This window comes from Argentina silus (genome assembly GCF_951799395.1).
Source record: "Argentina silus genome assembly, chromosome: 7".
NCBI lineage: Eukaryota > Metazoa > Chordata > Actinopteri > Argentiniformes > Argentinidae > Argentina > Argentina silus.
In genome coordinates, this window is record NC_139661.1 from 4,568,910 (window position 1) to 4,593,124 (window position 24,215).

At 42.9% G+C, this 24,215-nt stretch overlaps 1 protein-coding gene across 1 annotated transcript; it reads right to left on the reverse strand.

Annotated features, from left to right (window-relative positions):
• Positions 1–1,594: 1,594 nt before the first annotated feature.
• Positions 1,595–24,036, reverse strand: loxl2b (lysyl oxidase-like 2b). Its single transcript, XM_083673348.1, has 14 exons — positions 23,898–24,036; positions 22,503–22,885; positions 21,813–21,988; positions 14,671–14,882; positions 12,184–12,400; positions 10,600–10,783; positions 8,416–8,567; positions 7,939–8,106; positions 5,501–5,666; positions 4,917–5,157; positions 4,138–4,253; positions 3,639–3,775; positions 3,200–3,311; positions 1,595–3,055 (listed from the first exon to the last, which is right to left on the reverse strand). The coding sequence occupies exons 2-14, from the start codon at positions 22,846–22,848 to the stop codon at positions 2,985–2,987; spliced, it is 2,298 nt and encodes a 765-aa protein (XP_083529474.1). The 5' UTR covers positions 22,849–22,885; positions 23,898–24,036; the 3' UTR covers positions 1,595–2,984.
• Positions 24,037–24,215: the final 179 nt, after the last annotated feature.

The window sequence follows — 24,215 nt, forward strand, 5'->3', positions numbered from 1 at the left end:
CAGCCCCTCCCTATCAGTCCCCAAACCCCGGCCCGATCACTCCACTCTTCCACCTCTGCTGGCGGCTTGGCACTGCCATCTCTACGAGGACATAGTGGTCGCTCTGCTCAGTCAAGGCTCTTCTCTATGAGCTTCCCACCACTGTCAGGACAGGAGAGTCGCTACCTATCTTCCGCCATAGAAGATACCCATCTCTTTAGGGTACACCTGGACTCTTCCTCCTCTGACCTCTGCACCCCCTAACACCCTACATTACCAGAACTTGAAATAAAAAAAAAATAAAAAAAAGTTGTCTTCCTTTCTCTAGCACTGTGACTGCCGATGGCACTTGTTATTATCATAGGTTTTACTTACAATGACTGTTGTATAGTTGATTCATTTAATTAAATGTTCTTATTGTTTGTCGCTTTGGATAAATTAAATGACTTAAATGTACAATGTAAAGAAGAGGATCATGGCATACATACACACACACAAACACACACACGCGCAAACACACACACACACACACACAGATGTAATTGATGATGACACAACATTATGAATAATGTCACATCCTGTCAGGTAGATACTGTCAGCCCAACTGTGTTAAGACAATACTCACCACCACCCATCCATCCTTGGTTTCCCCACCGTAGTCAATACTGTATTGACCTGATGATGCATTGTACAGCACATGAATAAAATATGACGGTACCAGTAAAGAGGGGGAGTTTCGCTGCCAGCGATTGTTTAATTCTTCAGTTAGGCACCCATGCTAGGGCCCTGAAGCTTACAATAGGGAAGCTTTAATGCTGAAAAGTGTGTGTGTGTGTGTGTGTGTGTGTGTGTGTGTGTGTGTGTGTGTGGGTGTGCGAGAGAGAGAGAGAGAGAGAGAGAGAGTGGAGGAGGTCAGGAGGAGAAACTATAGTACAGGAGGACAAACAGTGAGGACCGAAAATGACTACTAACCTTTCATACATGGTTATGCATTTTGTTTATGTCGTGTGTGTCTAACATGGGACTAGTTTATTTGTTTATTTTGTGTGTGTGTGTGTTGCACAGGTCCCTGAATGAGAGGCTAGTACGTGAGGCAGGCCGGGGGAGGGGAAGAAGATGCACACAAACACACACACACACACACACGGTCATGGAAATCTATTTTAGCTATTCAGTGAAATAATTGTTGTATGTTTATCTTAGCTTTAGTTCTTCTAACTGCTCCAGGGTTAGGGTTATCCCTGGGGACGTAGTATACGTAAGAGCTATGTGTGTGTGTGTGTGTGTGTGTGTGTGTGTGTGTGTGTGTGTGTGTGTGTGTGTGTGTGTGTGTGTGTGTGTGTGTGTGTGTGTGTGTGTGTGTGTGTGTGTGTGTGTGTGTGTGTGTGTGTGTGTGTGTGTGTGTGTGTGTGTGTGGTTTGGGGGTTTTATCTATGTAATGGACAATCGTATTCTTCTTCTTACACTTAAACTGAGAGGACTGCCGGACTGAGAGGACTGATATTGTATGACAATAATGAGTGCACAATTCTGATATAAAATACAACCAACAAGAACAAGTTCTCTTTGCTTCATAACTCAAACCTTTATTATTGTTTACAAATAAAGCACATTATGGATTTTTACACTCCATTCAAGTATACTGTTAGCATACATAACATAGCCATTCAGCTGTCAACATGTACCGTACCCTCATAAAACAGAGGATGACAGTTTGGTAGCACCATTATAAAAAGTACAATAAAATATGACAATCTCTCACACACATTATTGTACAAAAACTGAAAAAAATAAAAAAAAGAGAACAAACAATTAAAATCCCTGACTTTTACAACAATAAGTTACTAAAATCATGTTTGCTGGAAAAGAGGAGCTTGTTTGTGAACGTTGAAAAGGAAACAAATGCTCAGATGAATGAAACATATCTTTTCTCTCGCTGTAAGGGATTGAGGGGATTCCATGTAAACCTCCATTTTATATACTAGCCTACATTTCCACTCTATTGTGGTGTGGAGCAGAGAAGATCTGTCCTTCGATCACAGTTTTTCAACAGAAAAATGAGCTTTTCAGGCACTTGGGACTGGTTTAATTACAGATGCCAGGACAAGAGAAACCACCACAAAATAACTTAAGGATAGAGTGAGTCGACCATTCTGATGGTACTGAAAGAGTAGTAACATGGAAGATTATGGGAATACCCCGGCACTTGTTTTACTTACTAATGTAGTCATAATTTGCCAAGGAAAATGAAAAACAAGACAAAGGTGAAATTCAATAACAGATAAGCTTGTTGAGCATTTATAGGAGAGAAAGACCTCCTAGAAAGAATCTCCTAGATTAGAATATTTGTGAACACTTCAGAACCATAATGTAATTACCGGCAGTTAGTTACTCTACTCTTGAATAAGCTATTCAGAGTGTACTTACACAGCCATTAAATCTATTGTTAATGATTAATGAATGATATTGCTAGAAGTGTTTCCAAATATTTATTTGTTCCGACTTTAAGACTATTTCTCGCAGATATCCAGAGACTTTGCATTCTAGTGCAGCATGATTCCTTGAAACTACTCTACTCTTCTTCAGAGAAAATTCACACTGAATGACATACTTAATGCCAGTGTGAACCCGTGAGAATATTTCATCACTTATTCACAAAAGGGTTTTAACTCAAGAGTGAGTAGCTTGGAGCTCCATCAGTCTCTTGATCTGCTGGGAGAGGCTGCCTCTGCATTGAACTGAAACTTGTGGGAGGGAATTGAATTGATGATGACACGAGACTACATCAAATGCTCTGTCTACGAGGGACGTGTGGGCGTCTTCTTTGGGCATATTCAATGAGTTCAGCAGCGTTATTGGTGAAGAGAGAGATTAAAGGGGGTGACCCTGGGCTGCTGGCAAGGATACACACAGATAGAGTCTGTCTAGTGGTTGGGGGGGGCTTTGGGCAGTCTCTCTGAGGTGATGTTCTTCTGTTCTTCTCCTTTCTTCTCTTCTCCATGCTTTTACCTGTGGGTCACCTGGTTGTTCAGGAGGCCAGGAAAAGTTTCTTCAGACTCAGTACTTAACGAACCACCTGGACACAGGAGGAATGATGACCAAAGAATGAACAACTAGTAAAGAAAATGTGGTTCATACATGAATGATGAAGTGTTGACACAAAACTATTGGGGTGCAACCTTCACTCTGTGCACTAGGGTTGTTTGCACCCATGTCTTACCATTATGGCAACTGTACATCCATATACGGTGGCCGTCATATCGACATCTGCATTTCATGAGGTTATTGGTGTAGTCCGATTCTGGCACCTCATAGTTAGGGTTGATAACAACCTGTGGGACAGAGAAACATGTTGAGAAGGACTATTCAGGTTATACACACAACATACTGGACCTAAACTCTAAACACTGACAATCAAACAACACTTCCTCAGACAGAGGAGAAAGTCTGAAATAATTGATCTCCAGAACCATAGAGATGCAAAGAGGTGCATATCACAGAAGATGAAGAAGGGTGACTTCTTGGCACTCCTCATATAATCACAGTTAATTTAGGGGAGTGCACCCTCTAGTGGTTATAACTGTACAACAAAAGGTGGGGCTCCCCGCAAGCCTTCTCTTAAAAATACCTTCCAAAATGAAAACAGTAATTTCAGTCACCTGGAATATGTAATCGCCAGGCTTGATATCTGTGATGTCAATCCACTGGCAGTCAATATCATGTCTGTACGTATCCCAGCAGCCCACAGTGATGCCTTGCTCCCCAAAGTTGGCACACTCGTACTTCTTCTCAATACCTGCCAAGATCACATGAAAACCAAAGGCCAAAAGGTGAGCACATCTACGCTACGTTCACAGTTGTTTGTGAGCAAAAGAACTCTGGGGTTGAATTCAACAATGAACAGAATTCAGTTAAGCAGTCAAATATGTTTTCCATAAGGAGGATATGGACTATGGAGTGTACGGTATGGGTGGAGTATATGAATGTATTACATTTGTAGTCAATTGGAGACAGATACAACTAAGACATTGACACACTGAATTAATCAGTCAGATGCATTGCACCATAACACTTAACACTAATTTCCAGTGTTCCCCCATCCAGAGGTGAAATTACAGTACTGTACTACGCGTGGTGGGAGTATATTCCGGTTCTCACCCTCGTCACACTCGGAGTCCTCCAGACAGAAGCTGGCCTTGTGTCCCTCTGCCACCTTGGTGCCATTGAGGCTCAACAGGTCATAGTGGGTGAACACCTCCATGCTGTGGTAATGCCTGGACAAACACAGAGAGAGAGGGAGAGTAAGACATAGACACGTTTACTTACAACTTACTCTAACTAACAGTCACAGTCAAAACTATACCATCAAACGATACATCTTTGGCAGGTTATTGGAGAGTTTGTGACAGGCTACAATGTACTGTCTCTGGAGTAGAGATGACAAGAGTAGAGTTAGAGACAATGTTGAAACGCATGGCACCAGACAGCCCCAAAAATAAACATTCCATCACAAAATTATATATGTTTAGTGATTCTATGTGTAATCCCACACGACTCTTGGGAGGAGGGTTTGGAGGTCTGCTGGATGCTGTCAGGTTCTGGCCATCACAACAAGGCACCACCAGTTTGGTAAAGCTGGTGACTATGTAAAGCTGCCAACATTGCACAGTTCATCCAATGCCATGACCACAAGAATCTGGGCTCGTTTTTCAGCTCAGCTCAATGGTCAATTACAGGGCAGACAACGTATGGAACGGAAAATGGCACCGGAGATGAGTTATCTTGGGAGTTAAGTAAACCTTTCCCTTGACTCTCCAAACAGCTAAAATAACTTGTCTTGGGGAAACAAAGAACTAAGAGGTACAATATCGACTGTCAGTTATCCAGTGATCACTCAGTTTGACAAATGTGAAAATCTGCCCTCGGGAGCTACTTGCCTATGGCAGTCGTGCCACACCCAGGAGTGGCGTCCGGCCTTGGGGCGGAAGTCCGACTGGCCATTGTTGTGGATCTGGGAGGAGAAGCGCAGCAGGCGGCGGTAGGAGTTGGCAGGGACCTGGCTGGAGGTGCCGGACAGACAGTTCTCCTCATAGGCACACTGCAGCATGAACATAGGCCTGTCCTCCATGTATGTAGTCTGTTCCACCACCTGAGGGTTCAGGACCAGGTCAGGGGCCGCTGTGAGGGAAGAGAGAAAGACAGATACCGTGTTAGAAAACAGAGCTAAATATATCCTAACAATTGACAAGATGGCTGCCACACCTAACTAAAGGGTTCTTTACACACTACAGAGCCGACCTGAACCAGGCTTGGGTATTTTCCTGTGACATTCTTCTGTCACATTGTTCTTTTTAGAACAATTTAGTTTCAGTGATGATGGTGGATGGTTACGTGACCAGGCCGGCCCAGTACAGCACTGTAGCAGCTCAGGTTTGGCTCTGTAGTGTAATTAGGGTAGAATCGAGATGATAGCCTTGGCCCACTATGTGAGGGGGAGGGAGGGTGTCATTTGTCTTCTTACTCTCAGAGCAGGAGACTCCGGCGGCGTTGCGGCCTCCTCCTTTAGGACAGGTGAGGTGGGGGCCGTGGTGCAGACAGTGGGACAGGGACATCTCAGTGCCGGAGCATCTCACACCACTCATCACTACGGCATCGGCACTGACCTCCCCTGGCCAGTACCATGTCTCCTACAGGAAACACAACACAACACAACATGGCAAGGATCAGGGCAGGAGGGACATACCTAGTGCTAAATCACACTCAGATTATTTATTTTTTTAAACAATCGAACAGTTACGAAGGAAAAAACTAATTCAATGTGCATTGGCAAGGTTTGGGGCTGAGAACGCAATGGTTTCAAGGTGAAGAGCAACATAGTTTATGAGGTAAGTAGTTTCCCTACCAGCCACAAGAGGGGGCAAGCTATTTATTTTCATCACACAAACCATGGTGCAGAGGATCATCCTTTTGTTTGTAATAGCTTACTGTTCAAACTCAATTACTGGTAATATAACCAATAATCAAACATTCCTGAAGTGTATACTGTAGTGTACATCATCACACATACTCAAACTATAAAGACGTCAAATAGACAAGTGATTTAAATCAAACATTGAAAGGATCTTATTATGCTGGTTTTTAGGAGTGATAATAGTCATCTATCTTTTCCTCGATGTAAACTACACAGCCTACAATAACACAGAATCCCTACATTACAATTTCCACTCATAAATCTGTCTGCAGCAACGCCACTTCCACCATTCCTTCCACAGATTCTACAGATATTTTCCAAACCCTCGAGCATGTACCCTTCACTATGACTGTTATCAGACAACCATGTAAACTCAGTTTAAACCTAAATGCTTTTCTGTTTGAGGAGGGCGTCTCTTCATTTTAATGCTTCACAAGTGTAAACATTTAGGAAATGATGGGCCTAGTCCTACAACACCAGAGGAGGTATTTGTCATCCCTAGCAACCAACACACACACACACACACACACACACATACACATAGACAGCATTGCTGGACCAGGACTCCTTACTTCAGGAAACCTGTCATTTTCAGTTTAGAATGGCAATGCAGTCTTAGATCTCAGGGTCAAGTTGGAGCCAGAGACATTTCTGGACTTGATACAGAAGGTATTCAGTATTACATCCTTTGGGATTATACTGTATACTGCAGTTGGTGATGCACAAATAAATCTTAAAAAGCAAGCTATCGAAAAACCAGTTACTCTAAACCAATCAGAAGCCAATGAGGATCTTCACAGTCTCTACACTTGACTCCGTAGAGAGCTGAGGACGGGCCTGTGACGTTGGTGGTGAGTCAATAAAACATCAAGGAGTCTCGAAACATGTCCCCCTAAGAGGAGCCAATAACGAACACCAAAAGACTCTTTCAGTTGCACTTAATCACTGCAGGCAGCAGATAGGCCTCGTCGTTTGAGTCTGTACCTGGGGAGTTTAAGTTAAGTGAACTTATTTTAGACATTCAGCTCTGTAGCCAGCTCACTTACCCTAATATGTCTTCTAAACTCTTAGAAAAAAGGGTTCCAAAACGGTTCTGGGCAGAAGAGAAGGGTTCTAAATAGACTTTTCATTCGAAAGGGTTCTTTGAGGGTTCTTCTCGGTAGAACCCGGTGCCTTACAAAGGACCTTTTTTTAGAGGAAATGGTTGTTCTAGGAATCTTTGCAAGCTAAGCGAAAGGGTTCTACATAGAACGCTAGGTAGAACCCTTTACAGAAGGTTCTAGGTAGAAGACTTCATAGAGGGTTCTAGGTAGAACCCTTTACAGAGGGTTCTACCTAGAACCATAAAGGGTTCTCCTACAGGGACAAGCCAAAAAACCCTATATGATTAGTTAGTTAGAGCCCTTTTTTCTAAGAGTGTACCCCCTGCCTGCAACACAACCCTTACACCTCACCTAAACACTTCCACTTCCATCTCTGTCATGTCATTGCCTGGTATAGAAACCAATAAAAGGTTTGGCCCAAACTCAAAGCATTATAAACAGCTTTAAGTGTTTGTCTGCGATGATTTACATGCCCGTAGACCATAATCATGCTGCATAGTTGCGTCTGCCTAATAACAAGTACAGTAGCTGTGTTCTCAACATACTGTAATGATGTGTCAATCACAGCGGTTGAAAGGTTCACACCATGAATGACTACATCGATGCCCCAGGCGGCTACATGTATATCGGACTCACACATGGAATTGAAAAGAAGAATGCCGTCGCACCTTGGCAAAGATGAAAGATGAGAATAAAATCGTGCCTAACATCAAGTGGAGGAGATAGGGAGAAGAAAGGGGAGCCACTGAGTGGGTAGTTTCATCATCCTTGCTGTGTGCGAATGTGAGGATAGCCTTAGAACTAGATCAAAGTCAAAGTGGGTCTTCTAACATATAAAATGGATGTGTTCATACTTTATACTTGAGTCATGACAGTGTTGCTCACCTGGAAGGCATTGCTGGCAAAGCCCAGGCCCAGCTGCCGACACACGACCATGGCCTCCATGGTGCCCCAGGTGTTGCTGCACACCGTGCCCCACACCAGGGAGCCGTTCCTCTCCACCAGCACCTCCACACGGCCCTCGTAGGGGTTACGACCCCCACTCAGACGCAGCTACACACACACACACGCACGCACACGCACACGCACACACACACACACACACACACACACACACACACACATGCACACACACCACAGGACAGACATTAACTCACACACAGGTAACGACAGGAACTGCTGCATTCCTTCATATACTGTCAACACTAAGTATAGTGATCGTCTCTAAATTGACCAAAATAGACTTATGATGACTTGTGAGCTCTATAGAATTTAGACAATTTAGTGTTAGAGTGGTGTCCTAATACTGTACATGATCTTGACTTGTGATGTGTGTGAGATAGTGATGTTTAGAGCCCTCACCCTCTCTTGGAAGCCCATGGCTGGGACGTTACACCTCACAGATGCATCCTCCTCGTGGCTGCAGCCCAGAGACTCCTTGTTGAATAAGCACTCTGTGATGGACTTCTCAAAGCCAGAGCACTCCACCTCATTCATGTGGACCGGGCCCATACCTAGGAAAAAGGTTAAGGAACCAAATATGTCATTTTTTAATTTGGGTGAACTATCCCTGTAATGGCAGCATTATAACACAATTCTCATGTATGATGTTAAAGGGACACCTGACCTCCAAATTATTGTCCAGATAACCTTACAAATGTGTGGGCATGTGAAAACAGCTTCGAAATGCGTTCTGTAGATCAAAAGCTAAGTATCGCTAGTTTGTGGATTTTACCCTGAGTGATGTACAGTATTTGGGGGTTATGGTTTTTGAAAACTACAAGGATGCAAAGCACTATGGACATTGTAGTTCATCATTCGGACATATTGCTTCCTGGTCTGATAAAAGGCAGTTTTCTTGCTTATTTGTTCTTTTAAAAACATTTTTATTAAAGACTTATATTTGTTGTTTTATCCAAAGCAACTTACATTGCAGTGAGTGCACACATTTTTCAGTATATATGGTACCAGCGGGAATCAAACCCACAACCTAAGCATTGTTAGTGCCATGCTGTACCAACTGAGCCACAGAGGACCACAAGAAGGACTACATTTCCATTCTCATGTTCCCCTGGGGCTGTTTTACTCTCTGCTATTAAGATGTATCCTTCTTTGAGTTCCCTGGAACACTTAGTTACAGGGCGATTTTCCTGTTGACAGTAAATCATGTGGTAAAATAATGATTTTTCCAAAAGGGACAACCGGTCCAGATTCCCCCGTCTGCTGTTTCCATGTTCAATGTGCCATTATACTGGAATTTACTACCTCTTCTCAGTCTCACGTATGGGGTGGACTTGGAGATAGTGAGATATTCCAAAAAACAGCTGTGTGCAATTCCTTTCAACCTGTTATAGGGGGTATATTATGAGGAACGCTTATGTTACAGGGAAACAGAAAATGTACTTCAACATGTCTCAAAAACATAGGAATTATTTGAAGTACAGGTACTGTGCAGTCTGCTGACTACACATTTTTAGAGAGATCCACCCTTGGTCTGCCTGCAGTAAATCTTAGCAACATCTCCATGGTAACCAATAACCCTGCAGGAAACAGTCTAAGATGAAACTCTCACTGTTGAGCCCATAAACATGTACTTATAGGACTGGACCCAACCATTAGAGAAACTGGTCAATTAAAGGTGGGTTCCTCTCATGGGCAGGGTCAAATGTACCTGGAGGGCTAAAGCCAACTTCTCTACAGATTGGGTTCCAAATCAATTGATTTCGAAGGATTGATTTCGCAATTATATTGTACTCTTGTATATTTCTTTTAACTACAGTATGGCCAACCAAAATTACTCAAGAATTGGAGTGGAGCCTTGTATTGTTTTTCGACTCACTGTGAATCTGTATAGCAGAAAATTGCTGAACAAATAAAAAGATCTTATCCATTCCATCTCAATAACCTAATTCTGTAGCCAAGTCTCATGTGCTCATGTTGTTCACGTCAGGGAGGGTTGGTGTGGGCTCAGAAGGGGCGGCAGAGGGATAGTATTACTGCCTATGAGATCTTTTGGAAGTTTTCCCTCAGCAACATTTGGTGAGCAGATGTACTTTAGCTCCAAATGACACAATCATACAGGCACTGTACTGTACATGTTGATTGCCTAGATCCACAACTGAAAATCTCTCCAATCTCCCCCTCTCACACATAACTCTGTGCTTCAGTGGAGGCTGGTGGAGGTAGAAATCGGAGGACAGGCTCTTTGTAATGCATGGAATGGAAGGAGGAATAGTATCAAACACACGTGTTTGATACTACACACGTACAATGAGTCCATCCTCAGATTTCTACCTCCACCAGCCGCCCTTGCTCCCCTTCAACAATTGTGCAATAGGCCCAAGATTCTGAAGCCACTGTACCATACAAAACCTCTAAACCTACAAAGGTAAGAAAAAACAGCTTGACCTCAGTGCATCCAATGTTGACAATACTGTCAATGCAGTCTTCATACAGCCAGGCACCTCTCGGCAAAACTGGCCTGTGCAGCTGTTAAGTGTGTGACATACCCCCTTGTTGTGAGTGGCACAGTGTGACTTTACATACCTTGTCCAAGCCTGCCACCAGCCAAGGCCTCCTTGGCCGTTCCGAAGCCCAGCTCTCGACACACCACAGTAGCTGACAGGAGGCTCCAGTTGTCATCACAGATGGTGCCCCACTCGCCGTTTTTCAGCACCTCCACACGACCCTCTCCTACGATGGCTCCGCCACGCAGACGCACTAGTGGTTGCTGGTGGAGAAAGAGTGAATTTTTTTTTTAATATATATTTATCCAGGTTAGTCTCATTTCATTCATCATTTTTCAAGAGAGATCTTGCAATAACATTGCAAGGCTGAATTATACCAATACGAGAAAGAGAACGAAATATTACAGAGCCCACCTTCTAGGATTAATAAGATGCCCAATAAATAACAGCCAAGTGGTGACCCATCCATTAAGAGTTGTAGAGCCTCAGTCTTGAGTTTGCTCTTTCCCAGACATTTACCGTAGTACAGCTTTGAGAACATGTAGAGAGGCTACAGACTGGGTGGCTCCACGTTTACACACCAGTTAAAAAGCTACTCCCATTAACAGTTTTGCCAAATTGGAAGTGTTTAATTTTACAACGGGACACATTAGTAGCATACGTTCATTCTATTTGCTCCCATTTGTAATTAAATGAGTTTGGGATAAAAGCCTTGCTTTTTGGTTTGTGTTCACAAAAGAAAGAAAACTGTAACAGATGTATACAGTATTAATTTTAGAGTGAAACATTCTAAATAGCTCTTTTTAAAATGAAAATAAGTCTGTATATTTGTTCAGAGGTTAAATATACCTCGAATGGAACACTGTGGCAGCAATGAATGATGATTTAGAAAAATGGGACAAACAAAAAATGTGAACCCCAAGCCAGTGGCAGTGGCTCTCTCCCAGATTGGCCCTGTTTCACATCGGGCAAAAACAGCTGTGTGGCCAAACTATCCTGGCACCAGGCTTTTGTGACACTAGTTTAAGGTCATACTGTAATACTTCAGGCTGTTGAAAGAATGCATTTGTTAGAACCAGGAATGTGTGCTTGAAATTTGGTTAGGCAATGTACTCTGCAGGGTGCTCTGGGAGGGAATTTGGGATGTCCCTGCCAGTGCCCCGCTCCAAACACTGAGCTGAGGAACGTGACAGAGAGCAGGGAGGCTTACAGCAGTAGGAGGTGTAACATGGAGGAGAGAGGAGGGTGAGATCATCACTGGGGAAAATAATGCCTGTCATTGTGGATTCCCACATCATGTTCTGGTACATCATCTGCCGCTGGGCTTGCACAGACGAAAAGAGGCTTAGACGTACTGGATGTCAGTGTTATCGGTAATGCATCTCAAAAACCTAGCATCCTGTCCAGGTGATGTACTGTACTTGTAAATCAAGCTGCCTCACACTACAGAAACAGGAGAAAGGCATTCTGGCTCATTCAAACACGGCTTACTCACTTACCTACTTATCTCCAAAACCATTCTCTCAAGGAAACTCTCAATTAAAGAGCCCTTTAATAAGGTTTTAGACAAACACAGCCATGTCCTGTATCTCGGCTCCACTTGCAGACACCAGTCCAGTTCCCAAGATAGTCATAGGATACAGTGGTTGGTGGTGATGCCTACCTCCTGTCTGAAGGCCTTCCTGAAGCCGGTCATGGGCGTGTGGGCAAAGGCTCTGCCGGGCACACAGCTGACCACCACGGGCGTGCCTTTGGCACAGGTGCTGTTGGACTTCACCGCCGTACCCTGGCCCAGCTTGCAGCTCGACAGGTGGGCCTCGTTTCCAGTGCAGTTGACAGCGTAGTCCCAGTAAGAGGGCTTTCTCCTGCGAGCAAACATCCTAAGAACACAGGGGCAAGAGACAAGAGGCAAACAATTTAACATTTAACATTTAATATTTACAAAGAAGACCCAAGAATTTTCAGTAAAAACCTGGCTCCGACAGGCTGACAGTACACCTTCTTTTTACTACAGTGATTATCAATCAAATCAGACATACCCTCTTTTTCATATAATCATAGTGATTACAAATATGACACCATATAACCAACCAAATCCATAGTCTCCAGTGAATTACAAGGTCAACATGCTAAAGTAGGCGTAGCGTTCTATCTGTGGCTGGGTTAGACAGGGATGTGTCCACACGTGAGGCTAATTGTGGTCTTTTCAGGCCTGCAGGGGTGTTCATTTCTTCCTTTCCTTTTAGTAGTGAGCCAATGTCTTTAACAAACATTATGGGCAGAACAGCATGTCCTGTCTTTATACCACTTGTCTGAGGTGTACATGAAAGCAGCTTAAAAGGAGACAGCATTTGTTTTCCATTTGGGACCTGGCGAGAAGAATGCTGCTCACTGGAAGCTATCCAAAGCCACAATTCTAAGCCATTGCTAGGGGATATACAGAAGTTGGAAGGTTAGGAGGGGAAAGCAGTATAGATAACCTAGATAAATTTGTTTAAAAATAACAGTGAAACGGTTTCACTCCGGCAAAAACTGGATATGGACTGGCAGTCTGGCAACTGTAAAACTTCAATTTATCACACAATTCAAATAGGTTAACCTGACAAGAAAAGTAATTACACATTTCTACTGAAAATGGCTTCGTGCACGACTCTGAGTGACTTCTTTTAGAAATGAAACCTACTGCATACACAAACCATAGACACATAGTAAAGCATAGAAGACCTTTTTGTAATGACTTCTAAGAAATGATATGGCCCCATACACTATAATTCGGAGCCTCAACTAGAGGACACACAGCAGGCATTTGAACAGAGGCAAACTCAGGATTATGAAAGAACTGCAGCCGTTGGCTGTGTGCCCCGTCTGAGCGCAACGCCAGCCTATAAAAACAGAGACTGCACGTTTCATGGGTTTAAAGCGGGTGCAGGCAGACACGTAGATGGAAACTAGGGAGCTCTATGCTGTGGTTACCTAAGCCGAAGAAAGCAGCTCTCTGCCCTGTGACAGTAAATTCAAGGTTCAGTTGAGCACTAGAAAGTGCTATGGGTTTGAAGTGATTCATTAACCGCGACTTCTTCAGGGCAGGTCCACATGTAAATAAGATTGAGATCCTTCCACAGTCAATACCCCATTACGACTGCTTTATGGAATGTTGGCTAATGATCTTGGATATATATACAAGGGGGGAGGGGGTTACTTCAATCTTAGGCAAGATTGTGATGCAAAGCAGACAAGCAGGAAGTATCTGTTTAGTTTAGGTTCTATAGCTTTGTATTTCTGTATCAGTAGAGAGTGTCAGAGACCTTAGACATTCAACCAGAAGGAGTCAATGAAAGGTCAGCGCTCTGGTGAGTTGAATAATGAATAACAGCCTGTAGTCTAAGTAGAATCTTGTGTTGGAAAAGTAACTAAAAGTAAACTATGGTTTTATCATTTCCACTATGGGAGTTAACATCCCTCTGCTGAGTTTAAGGAGTCTTGGTACCCCAGTCACGTCCATAAAGAAGAATTCTGATATGACGTATGGGCCTGTCAGTGCCTTGCCTAAGGAGAGTAACCATGGATGATGCATCGGTCTGCCCCCCCCCCCCCCCCCCCGCCAAGATTAATTTATAGCTGTGCAGCTTAACCCTCATAAAGATGACATACTGTAATGGAAACTTAGTCAGAAACTGCAGATCTGAGGCCACTGGCACCAATGTAACAGGTGTCACGCTGGCACAAACAGTGATGCTTCCATGCATTCCGAGCTCGCATGACGCTCAAACCTGCGTCCTCTGTATTGCCAAATTTTACCAAAACTTAATCTGCTCCATTTCAGTCAATGGTTTAATGATGTAGTGTAATGGTGTAATGGTGTAATGGTGTGATGGTGTAGTGTAATGGTGTAAAGCTGTAGTTTAATGGTGTAATGGTGTAGTATAATGGTGTAATGGTGTAATGCTGTAGTGTAATGGTGTAATGGTGTAATGGTGTGATGGTGTAGTGTAATGGTGTAATGCTGTAGTTTAATGGTGTAATGGTGTAGTATAATGGTGTAATGGTGTAATGCTGTAGTGTAATGGTGTAATGACGTAGTGTAATGGTGTAATGACGTAGTGTAATGGTGTAGTTATTACTCCCCCCCCCCCCCCCCCCCTTCCCTCACTTGTAGACTCTGGCGTTGTACTTCCTCTCCCCAGGGAAGCCGAACATGCCACAGATGACCCTGCCGTTGAGCTGGGTCCAGTCATTGTCACATATCTGCTTCCACTTGCCACCATCCTTCACCTCCACGTAGCCCTCCGTCACGGGGATGCGCTTGCGGTACGACGACAGAATGGCCCGGATGCGAACATCCTCCACCTGGATGTTCAAACTCTGCCAACCAAAAGAGTAAAACATGTCTGTTAACCTTTGTAACGGAAGACTTCCTATGACAATGTGATACATTTTTATTGTTTTAAAATTGTATTCAGTAGTTTCGTTGACGGAGATAGTACACATTAATCAACATATCCTTTTACTTTATCGATATATGCGTCAGAGTTAGCTAGAGAGCTTATTTACATCTGTTGTCCGATTTGATTTCACTTGTGATGGCTGATCACAGCCATTTGTGATATTTAGTCTCTAGACTATATGGTTTCTGCCTCCGTCTAAACAACCTTCACTTCACATCTGTCTGGAATTTGCTGTAATCTCATCTCTCCTGTGAAATAATCTGAAAGTGAAGGAAGTGAATCCCCCCCACCCGACCCCAGCAAGGCACTTTGAATTTCCTCGTAAACCCTCTCCAGTTTACACAAACATTTTAACAATCCCATCACTCTGTTAATCACAACCCCATGACCAGCTGGGCTTTTGAACAAGTTATCAAAGGGTGGCTATGGCAACACAACACGTTTTAATGGGTGTCACTGGAAACATGTTGGTAGGTAGAGAGAAAAACGCACACATAGCATGTAAGACGCATGCAGCAAAGATCCTTGATATGAGAGATAGAGCACAAGGAAACAGGAGCACTAAATTCTTCTTCAACTTAACCATCTTTGTTAACCACATACTGAGTTATCTTATCTCTAAAGCATGACACGATCAATACTATTTGAAATGCGGAGCCTGTGTCAGTCAGTGTTAAAGGGACTGTGCATTACAGTCATTTACAGTCATCTGAATGAGGGTCAGAGGACCACAATGGGAATATGTCCGGGACTTTATTGTGTAATATCCCCAATGATTTTATTCATGTACATACAGGATTTTGTATTATGTATGCTTGATTTTAAAATGGTCAAATGAACTAAAAAAAACAAAAGCGTGGAACCCCTTCCCTTCTGCCTCTTAGGGTTTAAATAAACAGCCTCTCTCCAGTTGACTAAACCCGCATTCCTGTGCTACAGTACGTGACTGTGCAGGCCGTGGGTGAGGAGGGCTGTCAGTGTGGGATGTGCTTTGCTCAGCAGACGAGCTAGCTAAAACACATATCAAAGCCAGCCAGGCCCTGTCAGGCCTAAAGAAAAGACCTCCAGACTTAATAATGAGAAGGAAGGTTTTTCTGAAATGGCATCAGCCTCACAGGAATGAATGGGCATGCCACCACAAACGATCAGTCTTTCCTTGACTATTTTTTTCTTCCATAGACGGCCACATTAACCGTCATGGTTAGGAGAGGGATTCAGTATGTAGAGGATGTCAAACAATCTTGGATGTTCCAAACCATGGCACTTGTAATAGAAACAAACATGCAATAGAAGTGGTGATGTGACCTTGTCCGTATTTAGATTGGCCACAAATACAGATTTAATATTTGCCCAAATGAAGACTAAATTAAACTGGATAGTTGGGTGTGGTGATATTTCTACTAGCACGGCAGGGCTTTTCAGTATTCACATTTATCTAAGCTGCAGAAAAATACCATTCAAAGCAGGACATACTGTACCACAAACTGGGATGTGCAAGCAAGATCATTGCCAGTTGCCATACCCACCAACCATTTACCACCTACCCCCTACTACAAATAGTTGCCCTTCAACACACACTCCCGGCTTACAGTGACAAGGCATTAACATCTGTGACCAATATATTCTGAATTATTTCTCTGAATAAACAGAGATTAACATACAGAAGAGATCCAATTACTGTGATAAGCAAAGAAAAAGATGCACACATTGCTCGTCATATACTTTGGACGACAAGATAAACAATAGGCCTACTGCCAGAAAGCTCCTACGGATTTACTTGTGCGGCTAAAATAGCCTCTCTGCTGCCCAAACAGAAGCCAGTCATCAAAATATTATTCTGAATATTTGCCCTTAATTTGTTTCGATGTGAATGAAAGACTGAACCTGTTTCACAGTACACTCACATGCCGACCCCCCTCCCAGTTTGCTACTGGTCATCTAATTCCTCTTAATTTATTTCCTGTTTGGAGTTCTGACCGCACGTGCCGTTTTTTTAAACATTATAGAAATGCCAGTGGTATGGTAGAAAAGTAGAAAGAGAGTGAGATAGATTGTTTTAAAATATGTGCCTTGTTTCTGTGAACTCTGGAGAAGGGGTTTTGTGTTGGCTGGGCAGGGAGGTGCAGCATATGGAAAAGTCATTAGCGGGAGGGAAACTAGCAAGCCCTCTGTCTCGACAGAGCCCTGAGGAACTGAGAGGACTCCAGCAGGAGCCATAGGTACAAGTGGTAAACCGATCGTTTCCCATGGAAAACAGTGCGGCATCGCACTACATCACCGCTGTCATGCAAAATCAATTGAGTTTTAATAAACGATATATTGGCTACAGACTAAAAATACATTTGCGTTTTAAATGAAAACGAAAAGTTGTGTCAGTATGCGATTAGATTATACTCTATAAGCAACTCTATAAGCAACTGAGAACTGAGGTCTAAGCGCTGCTTCTCTGAATTTGTTCCTGACTGCTCTGAGAAATAAACGCAGGTCATTTTAGCTGTCGTCAAAACATTGATCAAAAACAGCTGAGGAAATTGTGTTAAATGTGATGCATTGGAATCAAACCAGAATCAGAATCTCTCTCTAAATCTCTCTAAATCTCTCTCTCTACATTTGAGCAAAATATAGCTGCCATGACTTCAGCATGTCATATTTTAGTCTCGTAAAGGGATCACAGGACAGAATTGCCAGCCAAGCTCCAGCTGGAGAGAAACAAAAGTCATAGAACACAACATTCCCACAAGGGTTCATAATCACTATCAGAGATAAGTATGCACAATGTATATGTGTGTTTGTGAGCTAGAATGTCCTATTCTTGACCCATTCACTATGAAACAGTCCTGAGGTGTTTGTCTGCTTAAATGACTTCTCATGAGGCCAAAACTCCTCCACAGCACAGTCATAATGGGTCTCTGCCAGGACAAATAATTTGCAGAGACCTTACAACAGATGGTTCCAATAGAAACCTTGAACATTAATTTCTCGCTGAAATCACCCAGAAATGGAGAAACTGGGTTACATATTGTAGAACGTCCAAAGCTAACAAGATTATTCCAAGCACATCAACTGTAGTATTTTTGCTGTGAATACTTTCTTGTATATGTTTACTGGGATATATTTGTTGACATCATACTGTGTCTCCCAGTGAGTGACCACTCCCGCTCTGGGCCTCGCTGCATGTGTTTTGGAGGTCACGTGCTAGATTTATCCCAGACCAACACTGTTTGGATGCTGATTATTCTGTAAAGCCACAACACAAACAGATGATTACCTCTTTCCTGAAATAGTGTTTATAGTGATGCAGTACTTGCCATGCACCTAACATCCCTGTTTCACTTAGAAGCCATTAAAAGAGCCATTGTAAAAAAAAATAAAAAGTGAAAACAGATGTTTCACAAGCTACAATTCAACTTACTTTGCAATAAGAAACAGTAGTTGTCTTTAGTTTAATCTGAATAAAGAAAAAACACCTTTGGCCTGTCAGTCATTCCAGGGGCTGGATCCCCCTGGAAATGTGTCATTTTGGAATGTGTATTTCAAGAGGGTAAACATCCTATTTAGAGTCGTATTGTGGGAATGCAGTGCCCCGGGGACATGAACTTCTCTGCTGTTACTGAGCCATATAACAATCTGTCAGTTACGTGGGAAGTTAATTAAATTGTTTGAATTCAATTTAAGAACTTGGCACACATTGCTTCTCAACACCACATTAGTCAAGTTCGTGGGGCCATTGCAATTAGTGGTTGGCATGGCAATTTACAGCATCCCATTATGGCATGACTGGGGGTTGGCGGAGGAGAAAGTCAATTACAGTATCTGACCTTTGATATTATTATTGAGGAAGGGAACAACTTTGTATAAACTGGAGAGAAGAGAGAGAGAGAGAAAAATAGACAGACAGAGAGAGAGAGACCGACAGACAGACAGACAGACAGACCAACAGACCGACTAACAGATAGACAGGTAGGCAGAGATAGATAGAGAGAGAGAGAGAGAGAAAGAGAGAAAGAGAGAGAGAGAGAGAGAGAGATCCGAGACAGAAAGATCCCAGTATTTGAGCAAATGTAATGTACCTACTCTGTAATGTATCTACCTGCCTCCCCCTAAGCCCTGTGATATATCATGTTCATCATTACCTGTCATGGCATGATGTCCTTCGGGAGATTCCTCTGAATCAAAAGAGTGAAAATGAATGGAGGTAAATACATCCAAGTAGGGGGAGAGGTTTGGTTTCAAGGTATGTGTGATGGCACAAACTGTGTTACTAAGCAGAATAGAGATCTGTGCCACAGTTCCTCATGAGCCACTATAACACCTCAAGACATTGGCCGAGTTCATTTTGTTTCAGATGATGTATATTCTTGTATTGGTCTACCACATGTTTTAATCTGTTCTAAGTGTGCGTGTATAGATGAATATTGAATGGAATTATCCCTTTTTTCTATGTGTGCTGTCATTTTTTTGTAAGATATTTCCTAACAATTTCTGATTTGGTATAGCAATAAGGTATTGAATCTTGAATTTGCTACTGTATACCACTTCAAAAAAACCTCAATTAACTGCCACCCTGTGTCATAACAATATGGATATTTCAACAGCTGACATTCAGTTAAGCCCACGAATTTGAATGACCAAGAGTAAGCTCCTTTCAAGGTGAATTTCCACTTTTAAAAAGACCACAGTATTTAGTTTGTTCCTCATCAAATACAGACATGAATAAATCAAAAATATTTCCTGGAGAAAGGTCTACTGCATTTGAACACAGCGTAAACATAATGTCTGCATTGATACATGCAGCTCTCCGGTGAGTCAGCTCGGAAATGTGCCTTGCCAAAAAATACATTTAATAAACGCAGGAATTTTCAGTGTTGAATTTGGTTGAAGCAGAATGTAAAGCATGTGCTTGATCATAGGTGATACCTTCACAACAACACCAACTTCACTAAATTCTCTCTACTCTACTAACCTTTACCTACAAGCTGAAAGGCTATGGTCAGGTTACAGGGACCACAACATGCCTAATGATATTGAGGAAACATGATTATTGCTTAAAAGATGTGTGTGTATTAAACATGCAAAGAACAGATACAGAGTAAAGAAAACTGAAGACTGAATATCCTTCTCTATTGTTTACTGTCCACTTGGCTGAGAAACAAATCTGGAAACCAAACAAACCCCGAAATTCCACAGGCCACAAAGAAATGGCTTGCTTAGTTCACATGCCACATGGATATTTTTGGAAGTTATTTATATATCTTGGTCAATTTGGTCAACAATAAACCCGAGAAGTATGTACAAAACATGCTTATAATAAACAAAATATCTTCTTTCAGTTCAACAAAGAGGAAAACAAAAGCATTCACAGTGGAATGTGTCAAAATTGGCTCAGAAAGCCAGAGGTCGGTGACACATGCGTGCAAGCTTCAAGTTTCACCTCGGTCTTAACTCACTCCTTGAACATTTCCTTTATGGTTGAATGGCCAGCTATTGTACTGAAGTCATCACCCCGTACCACACTGTGAAAGGGCAGCAGTGCCTCTAAAAGAGGGCGGACGTGATCTAACCCCAGTCCCTTCCGTGTCACCTAACCCCACCACACATTCCCCTCCAAGAACAAACATGTCGTCATGCTTGCCATTAGACACACACCACAACCTGCTGTTGTGAGTCACCAGATGACCATTTCCAGATGATAAGGTTCTGTAAGGTCTGCATTAGGGCTGCTGTGTGGAGGGCCTGCCTGCCTGGCTGTGTTTTACAATGCTTTAGTGGTGCTGCACGTGCCCTCTTAGTGAATGGAAAAGCTGAGTGTGGATTTTCTCAGTGAATATCACAGCTGGAGACATCACAGAGCTCGCTTCCAGACGTCTAGACCTCTCAAGAACCGCTCCCTGGAGTATTATAATCTTTACCTTTTTGTCTTTTAAACCCAAACAGAGGAAGTGGAACTCAGGCATTTGCTTCATCCTGTCCCATTTCACATAACTGAATAGCATTGGGATTTGATTCAAACTCATAAAGTGCATCGTCATTTACCTCTGTTGAATAAATCTAACCAAATACCTTACTGGGGGATGTCTTCTGTAAATTGTGTCACATTTTAAACAAAGTCACCCAGAATCACCCTGAGTCAAGCAGTTCCTTCCGGGTCTAGGCCTAGCTAATACTCTGCTGCGCTGTCATGTTTTGAGGGCTTTTTGAAAATTGAGAACATGATAGGAGCTAAAACTCTCCCTGAGAGCTCTGGCCTCCCCTCCCCTCATAAGATTGGAATGTGAACTCTTGAGGGCCTGCAGAGTGAGCAGCAAGATTCTGCCTTTGATGGCAATTAGGGTCTTGGCCATACCACCACAAGGTGCTCAATGAAGCCCTTAAGAGCCCAGCAGGGAAACACTGACAGTTATGAGTGCAACAGCTCATAACTAGTTAGCCACACTTTCTCTGGAAATCGTGAATTATTCATCTATTTACATCGACTTAAAGCAGTGACAGAGGCAGAAGGGTTTCCCTGACACCAACAGTATGATGCGCAGTTTCTTTGAAACCAACACAAACATAATGATGAGAATAGTGTACTTCTGAAAACTAAGATGTTGGTTTACAGTGGAGTTGGCTATTAACTTTGTGTAATACCACATGCATGACTGAAAACGGATACCGAAAGGTGTGTCTGCACAAAACAGCTCAATAACAAAAAGCCCAGCTGTGAGAGCCCTCTCTGATGAGGTGTCAAGAACCAAATGTTCTGGCCCCATTGTAGTGCAACGCTGTCAGTCAACAGCAATGGCAGCTGGAAACTCTCAAATGTAAAAGTCTTTTGTGTCTAACTAAGACAGGGCTTGTGGTTTACCTCCACATTATTGGGCAGGGTGTTGATGAACTTAAATCCCGGGATCCTTTTGTCGCTGCACACCACGCCCACGTCCTCCGTGTGCTTGCAGTCGGACACGCCGATGCCGTTGGAATTGCACAGTGCCAGGCTCCTCTCTTTCCCAGTGCAGTGGACATTGTCAAACCAGATGCGACCTGAAAAAAAACAGCAGGATTCTCTACATGCTGTGGATACATCAAGACCTCCATGGGGAGGAATTACTCACCTGACTAGTGGTAGCGGAGGGGGGAAAATACGTCATAGGAAAGAGATCTTGGCAATGTGGAAACTGGCAGGAGGAGTTCTGCACCTCAGGCTGTCCTCCTGCTACCCTAGCTACAGTACTGTACCTCCGCTACAGCTAGGCCTTGTTTACTTCTCTGAGAGATGAATCAGGGCTGAGAGAACTAAATCCAAAACATCCCATCGTTTAGTCGTGGATAAGCATGTCAAATAAATCAGTATGATGGAAAAAACATTTACTATAAAAAAAAGAGAAGACAAATTGACTATAGCAAATGCAGAGCATCAAGGGGAATATTGGCAATAGTGACCGTAGAAAAACATACAGTATAAAGAGTAAAATATAGAATAAAAAGTCAGTAGTTTACTTTATCATGACACGCATACAGTAGTTGATGTACTTAAGTTTAATGGTGGACGTCTTACCCTCCCCTTTGCCATATTTAGAGGACGGCGACCAGGAGATGGCTTCCAGGTAGCCCAGTTCCCTACACACCACCTTGGCTGCATGGATGGAGAAGTCGTCATCACAGACCGTGCCCCACTCCCCTTCGTAGAAAACCTCCACGCGTCCCTCGTTGTGTTTGCGCTTGTCCCCCGCCAAGCGCAGCTGAATCCTGGGCGTGTCCGGTGGCAGCTCCGGGGGATGGTACTGCTCCTGCTCGGGCTCTGGGTAGCCCTGTGGGTAACCCAGGCCCAGATGTTCATACTGGGCATGGCACAGCCCCAACAGGATGGCTAAGCAGCAGGGTAGCGACCAGGCGGCCAACATGGTGGTGGCAACTCAGAAAACTGACAGCCGAGGTGATCTGTGGGAGAAGAGCAGGGGATAGGAACAGAACAGTTCTCATTAAAATTCCTTTGCTCCTCTCTCAGATATGACTTTTCATATCTGAGAGACAGCTGTTCATAGCTGTTTCATAGCTGTTTGTTAGGACAACAGCAAAGAGATCATAGAGTGCAGTATTTCCCCAAGGGCAGTAAGGAAAGTTACACTCATAAATTGCACAATGCTGAAGTACCTCCAATTTCTGAAATTGTCTCTTTGTCCACACGTCTATAAGAGGTTCCGATAATAACTGAACCCTTGACTTGACGGCCATCAATCATTACTTCCACTCTAGTCACCTGTGGCATGCCGAATTTATGACCCCAAATGACAGGTCAGGTCAAATGTCAGGTTAGGAGTGCCAACTGCACTGTACCTGTGTGCTTTGGCCCAAACCTGTGTATGGTAGTGATTATGAATACATTTCACTTTAAGAATTGATAAGATTGTCATAAGGAGACATTTCTATTATTTAAGTAAGTCTGACAGTACTCTAAATGAATATTACCAAATATCCACCAAGTGACTCACTATGGCCTTATCATTAGAGAAGGCAGTAAAATAGAATCAAGCCAAGCCAAATCTCAATATCTTGTTATTAATTCATATAAAAAAACATAAACCAAGCACTCTCTGAAACTGTGGTCCTATCATCCCAAAGACAAACTGAAAGCACAACTGGTGGATATCCTACTGCATTATCACACGTATTCATTTTCTCTCTTGGAAACTAATACCCATCATTGTAAAGCATAAACTTTGTTCCAATATGCTATAACAGTACAATAACAATAAAACAGGAAAAAAAATAACTTTACAAAATTATTTAGCATTTAATAAAGAAATAGGCCTAATACATTCTATACAGTAGCACTCGAAATCAACGGGCATAAATACAATAGCGGAGAGTTTTATGACAGGGTAGGCCCTACACAAATACATATCAAATAAATTCAACTAATGTCCTCGCATGATCAAATATGTCTACTTACTTTGAGAAAGGTCCTACCACAGATGATTTCCACCCCAAATACTCCTGGATCCTTATGGAATCCTAAAAGATGGTATTATGGCTGTATCTCGCCTTTCTAAAGATTGCTGTGCTCAGCTCTGTGTGTCTCTCAGTTAAACTTTCACTCCCCCCTGCAATTTCAATGCATTTTCCGAAGTTACGCCTTGTGGACCTGCCCAGAAACGCCCACAGCTGCAATGACCTCATGGCCAGAGCGCTGGAAGTGGAATAGTGTGAATTACTGAGGGATGTGGAGGGGGAGAGGTGCATACCACCGAAAATTATTATTTAGGACTCA